General features: G+C 35.9%; 2 protein-coding genes across 5 annotated transcripts; both read right to left on the bottom strand.

The window, feature by feature from the left end:
• Positions 1–77: 77 nt before the first annotated feature.
• LOC111392636 (UDP-N-acetylmuramate--L-alanine ligase-like) lies at positions 78–2,085 on the bottom strand. 2 transcript variants are annotated; one of them, XM_023018013.1, is made up of 7 exons: positions 2,004–2,085; positions 1,517–1,591; positions 1,040–1,264; positions 893–962; positions 730–825; positions 264–342; positions 78–165 (listed from the first exon to the last, which is right to left on the bottom strand). In XM_023018013.1, the coding sequence occupies exons 3-7, from the start codon at positions 1,138–1,140 to the stop codon at positions 107–109; spliced, it is 405 nt and encodes a 134-aa protein (XP_022873781.1). In that variant the 5' UTR covers positions 1,141–1,264; positions 1,517–1,591; positions 2,004–2,085; the 3' UTR covers positions 78–106. The 2 variants fall into 2 exon arrangements, with proteins under 2 accessions (XP_022873781.1, XP_022873780.1); XM_023018012.1 differs by having other exon boundaries at positions 84–342.
• A 611-nt stretch (positions 2,086–2,696) lies between these two features.
• On the bottom strand, positions 2,697–5,008 carry LOC111392635 (UDP-N-acetylmuramate--L-alanine ligase-like). 3 transcript variants are annotated; one of them, XM_023018009.1, is made up of 7 exons: positions 4,731–5,008; positions 4,480–4,530; positions 4,052–4,147; positions 3,884–3,960; positions 3,567–3,766; positions 3,080–3,154; positions 2,697–2,827 (listed from the first exon to the last, which is right to left on the bottom strand). In XM_023018009.1, exons 1-5 carry the CDS (start codon positions 4,854–4,856, stop codon positions 3,580–3,582), a joined length of 537 nt encoding a protein of 178 aa, XP_022873777.1. In that variant the 5' UTR covers positions 4,857–5,008; the 3' UTR covers positions 2,697–2,827; positions 3,080–3,154; positions 3,567–3,579. The 3 variants fall into 3 exon arrangements, with proteins under 3 accessions (XP_022873777.1, XP_022873779.1, XP_022873778.1); XM_023018011.1 differs by having other exon boundaries at positions 3,884–3,957; XM_023018010.1 differs by lacking the exon at positions 2,697–2,827 and having other exon boundaries at positions 2,943–3,154.
• Positions 5,009–5,202: the final 194 nt, after the last annotated feature.

Below are 5,202 nucleotides of genomic sequence, written 5' to 3'. Positions count from 1 at the left end.
TCAGGTATCGGAAGATCACGTTCGTGCTCATCATCAGTCATCAAGCTCGGAAAATCTACAGGTACGATTTTTGGTAGCATCAGGGTTGATCTTCAAATTGAATGGATCATGGTAATGTTTGTTTCAACTTTTGCAGCAGTTTTCGTCCCACGTTAGTTATATCACCTGTTTTTTCAAGCAAAAAGAGAAAAAAATCCGATGGTTGGAGTTAGGTTTTGTATGATGAGTGATCCTTGGCACAAGTCTGCCAAACAGGTTCCTACCTACTCCGAGCGTCAAGATGACCAGTGGACGATTAGGATCTAATGAAACCCACTGTGCCAACTTATCCACCACGTCGTCCTGAAAGAGATTACAAATGATTCATAATCGAAATATAGTGATAGAGCAATTGAGAAATGCTCCTCTATATTAATGGAGTTGATTTCTCAAAAACATTATCCAGAAGATACATTATCCAAGTTATTGACCAACGGCAGTTTTTGCTTTACCCCTGACAGTATTTTGTATGGGGGCAGTGGGGTCAGCTGCCCCCCCCCCCCACATTTCAAATCCTTGAAATCTTATTTTAAATTCCTTATAGTTGTCGATTTTGCCCCCACGATTTTAGTTATAGAAATTTGCCCTCACAAGTCTATAACCCTAGCTCCGACACTGACCCTCAACTTTATTTATTTACATGTTTAGAGATTGTGTGCCAGTGTTGTGCTCAAAGTTATTTTTCCATACCAGGCATGGGAAGAATTCACATGGTGGACCAGTTATAGACATAGCGAGATCCCTTCCGCTAATATTGGAATAGTTTGTTTCTCTGGCAGCATAAATCTGTTGTCAATAACCTAGAATTTAGTGAAGGCTCACTTTTAAAATGCTAAACTGACTATGATTTTACCTCAGTGATAGAAACTTGATTTGCATGAATTAATGCAGAGGCAAATTCACTCTTCAAAGCTGCCAGGCGACTGCAGATGATAACATAAACAGAAGTCCAACAATCCATGTAAGCAAAGAAAGCTAAGAAAAACCCAATTTTTAATACCTATAAGTGTGAGGTTGAAACATCACCCAAAGTTCCTTAGATGGAAACATTTGCCTTGCTGTTAGGGTGGTGAGCATAGTCATCATATTTATGGCATCCATTAACTGCACTAATCATCTCAAAACGTCTAAAGACACCTTCGAATTTATTTAGATGAAACTTCACATCTATTGATTCATAAAATTGTCTTTCATCACCAAAAAACGAACTTATTGTTGCAACAACCTGCATGGAAAGATGGAGGAGTTGAGAAAAGCAGTCGGATATGGAGAAAAAAATTAGGCTAACAAGTGAAGAACTTGACACAGTATAACATGCTAACTTCCCATGTGCAGGATATCAAAGCCCCTAAAGCTCTAATACCACTAGGTACAATTCAGCTAATGCAAAAGGTTGTAGAAACTAAAAACATAGCTCCGCAGTTGAGTTTAATGAATATCAACAACGGGTTCAGAAATTTCCAGGGTTCCCACTTACAGCTAATGAATTAAGAACATTGTGAACTCCAGGTACTCGTAAGCTGATATCTGCAACATAATGCCCCTTGCGATACTGCAAAGGGAATAAGAACTTAGCGTTGGTGAAATCATATTCTATTTGCACACTTGAATCCAACATTCAGATACAGATTAAGCCAGGATGGATAAAATCAATTTCTACTTGCACACTTGAATCCAACATTCAGATACAGATTAATCCAGGATGGATAAAATTAATTTCTAAATGCAATTTGAACATGACGAGCAAAATAATAACCAGAGTCATCGACGAAATACATGGAAGCATTGAACTGGTCTTGCACAATAAAAGATCATAGTCTGGATAACAAGCAGAAGAAGAATAATTCTAGGAACAGTTCTGGATATTTTACGGTTTTACCACATCATCAAAACCTGTTCTTGATCATAGTGTGAGTAATTTACCTAAGATGTTGATGATTTATACCGGGAAATAAATATCTTACCAGTTTATAATCACTAACCACCATGTGGGTTAAAACAAACTGATGATGCATGCCATTCATTATAATTTAACATCCCATAAGTTGTAAATGTTGGGTTGTGTGCCCATATAGTATAGTTTTGCTGATGTAAAAAAAAATAATAATATTTTTATTGAATAAAATTATGTTTAATTTATTTTTTGCATTTATTTATTATTGAGCATACGAAGTTAAAGTGCCTATGATCACTTGTGATAATATGAGTTGAGTACTTGCGTTGAGAAGTACAGTGTGACACAATTTATATTTTGATCATAAATAATTTGTTCACAATCTACGTATAAGGGTTGGCACCTTATATTGGAAGGTTGTAGTGTTGACCAATTCACTATTCGGGTTTGTGATTTGTCCTTATCACAGAAATAGTAAAAGGTGACACTAGTACACTTGGAGTGTATTGAACGGACCACGTGTTGAATTTAATTCTATAGCATGACCGTGCGAAGAATTAAATTTCACTAGACCGCTGTGTATTTCATCTAAATCCCTTGACAGGATTATGTATATCTTTTCGTAATTTTAATTGTTCTTTGATTCATCAATGGGTGAGATCAATTTGATTGGTCAAATATCTCGATGAGTTGGGAACTTGAGAATGAGCGGAGTAGAGAACATGAATTCGTGTCGGGAACCGTTGCCCAGACATATATATGGCATCCATTAACTGCACTAATCATCTCAAAACGTCTAAAGACACCTTCGAATTTATTTAGATGAAACTTCACATCTATTGATTCATAAAATTGTCTTTCATCACCAAAAAACGAACTTATTGTTGCAACAACCTGCATGGAAAGATGGAGGAGTTGAGAAAAGCAGTCGGATATGGAGAAAAAAATTAGGCTAACAAGTGAAGAACTTGACACAGTATAACATGCTAACTTCCCATGTGCAGGATATCAAAGCCCCTAAAGCTCTAATACCACTAGGTACAATTCAGCTAATGCAAAAGGTTGTAGAAACTAAAAACATAGCTCCGCAGTTGAGTTTAATGAATATCAACAACGGGTTCAGAAATTTCCAGGGTTCCCACTTACAGCTAATGAATTAAGAACATTGTGAACTCCAGGTACTCGTAAGCTGATATCTGCAACATAATGCCCCTTGCGATACTGCAAAGGGAATAAGAACTTAGCGTTGGTGAAATCATATTCTATTTGCACACTTGAATCCAACATTCAGATACAGATTAAGCCAGGATGGATAAAATCAATTTCTACTTGCACACTTGAATCCAACATTCAGATACAGATTAATCCAGGATGGATAAAATTAATTTCTAAATGCAATTTGAACATGACGAGCAAAATAATAACCAGAGTCATCGACGAAATACATGGAAGCATTGAACTGGTCTTGCACAATAAAAGATCATAGTCTGGATAACAAGCAGAAGAAGAATAATTCTAGGAACAGTTCTGGATATTTTACGGTTTTACCACATCATCAAAACCTGTTCTTGATCATAGTGTGAGTAATTTACCTAAGATGTTGATGATTTATACCGGGAAATAAATATCTTACCAGTTTATAATCACTAACCACCATGTGGGTTAAAACAAACTGATGATGCATGCCATTCATTATAATTTAACATCCCATAAGTTGTAAATCTATAATTGTTGTTGAGCAGATGTGCATCACAGAGCTCCATATGATCTGAAATGCTTAATACTTGTTTTGGGTCACATAGCAAAGTATATGCACCACGATTTTGGTCATTCCTGAAAAGAGGTTCATTTTGAAGTTTATTGCGGTGCTCATATTATGGAAAGCTAGATATCAGACAAAATCAAAGGAAAAATTGAAAAGTAAAAGACATCAGATGAATCAGTATATACCTATCCCCGCAAAACACAAGATGTCCACCATTTCTTATTTTCCCAAGGAACTTCCTTAAAACTGTTTCAACAGCCTGCTGATTGGTGACAAAATTGAATAAGATCCCAAGCTAAAGTTCATCATATCTCAGTATCACAAGTTAGGTTGTTCAACAGAATGAGATGAACCTCATCTTGAAATATATCGACATGCTCCCAATCGACATTTGTTACAACTGCCACATGAGGTGATAATTCAAGGAAGCAAGAATCGTATTCATCGGCCTACACCAAACACAAAACAGAGATTTAATTATCCCAAAATGTGAGGAGTTTTACAGTAAGTTTCTGCAGTTCCCCAGTGCAAATATTTGTTATGTATGAGTTATATAGGAATATATTCTCTACCAGTGATATAATATTTTCAGTTTCCATCTTACCCAGGAGAACCTTCAGAAATTGCATTTGTTTCTACAAATAGAAAACAAATATGCAACATCAAATTCTTTTGTTATATCTTATTTATCCCGATCCTAAAATCTAATTATAAATGCAAAACTAATCATTCATTCTGAATGGCAGATTTGTATTCAAAGATTGATCAGTGGATGGAATACCTCCAGTACAAAATTGTGACTGTTCCCATGGATGACATTACCTCCACCAAACTGCAGAAGGCAGCTTTGATAAGTCTAAATTCTGATACACAAATTTAAGTAAATAAAACTACATAAATGTCTAAATTTTGTCCATAGTACAGAAGAATGATAGGATCATACTATTAAACAAAGGTATAGCGGAAGAAAAGGCAGGTAAGCTTAAACGTTATGGCAAATTCACTTCTTCTTCACAGGATATAAAATAATACCTGTGGCACTTGTGCGCCAATTACAGCAGTAAGATTATCTCCCATCCCCTTTAAGATATAAGCAAGCATACTCGCTGTAGTACTTTTCCCTATAAATAAATGACACTTCTCAATTGAACGTCCCATGTTGCAGATAAGCGAACATCAAGCACTCAATATAGTATTGCACTATTTCCAAACAAAATTCTAAACAAAGTCCATCCACCATGGCATAATCCACATTCAGTAGGCTTCCCATTACAGAGTGCCGTTTTGATAATTGCTCCACACAAACTAAACTCAATTCAGTCTCACAGTCGGAGACACAGAATAAATTATTTCATAGCAAACAAATACATACTATTTCGTGTGATCTTGCGTAATTAATACATCCTACAAAATGGTTAGGCTCGTTCGTTGAATTTACATAAACACATACAATCATATACAGCTATACTTTCCTTTTTATTGAACAGCATCCTCCCGAACAACT

Source organism: Olea europaea, unplaced genomic scaffold, assembly GCF_002742605.1.
Source record: "Olea europaea var. sylvestris unplaced genomic scaffold, O_europaea_v1 scaffold9490, whole genome shotgun sequence".
NCBI classification, from domain to species: domain Eukaryota; kingdom Viridiplantae; phylum Streptophyta; class Magnoliopsida; order Lamiales; family Oleaceae; genus Olea; species Olea europaea.
Note: the sequence above shows the minus strand (reverse complement) of the source record. Positions and strands in the feature narration are given on the sequence as shown.

Bases quoted from the DNA above. Each gene is read 5' to 3' on its own strand.
- LOC111392636 (XM_023018012.1), bottom strand. From the start codon at position 1,140: ATGGATGCCATAAATATGATGACTATGCTCACCACCCTAACAGCAAGG. The intron at 963-1,039 runs GTATTAAAAATT...TATCATCTGCAG, and splicing joins TTTCAACCTCACACTTATAG to TCGCCTGGCAGCTTTGAAGA. The intron at 826-892 runs GTAAAATCATAG...TATTGACAACAG, and splicing joins ATCAAGTTTCTATCACTGAG to ATTTATGCTGCCAGAGAAAC.
- LOC111392635 (XM_023018009.1), bottom strand. From the start codon at position 4,856: ATGGGACGTTCAATTGAGAAGTGTCATTTATTTATAGGGAAAAGTACT. The intron at 4,148-4,479 runs GTATTCCATCCA...TGTTTGGTGTAG, and splicing joins GTCACAATTTTGTACTGGAG to GCCGATGAATACGATTCTTG. The intron at 3,961-4,051 runs GTTCATCTCATT...GTCACCAATCAG, and splicing joins TCGATATATTTCAAGATGAG to CAGGCTGTTGAAACAGTTTT.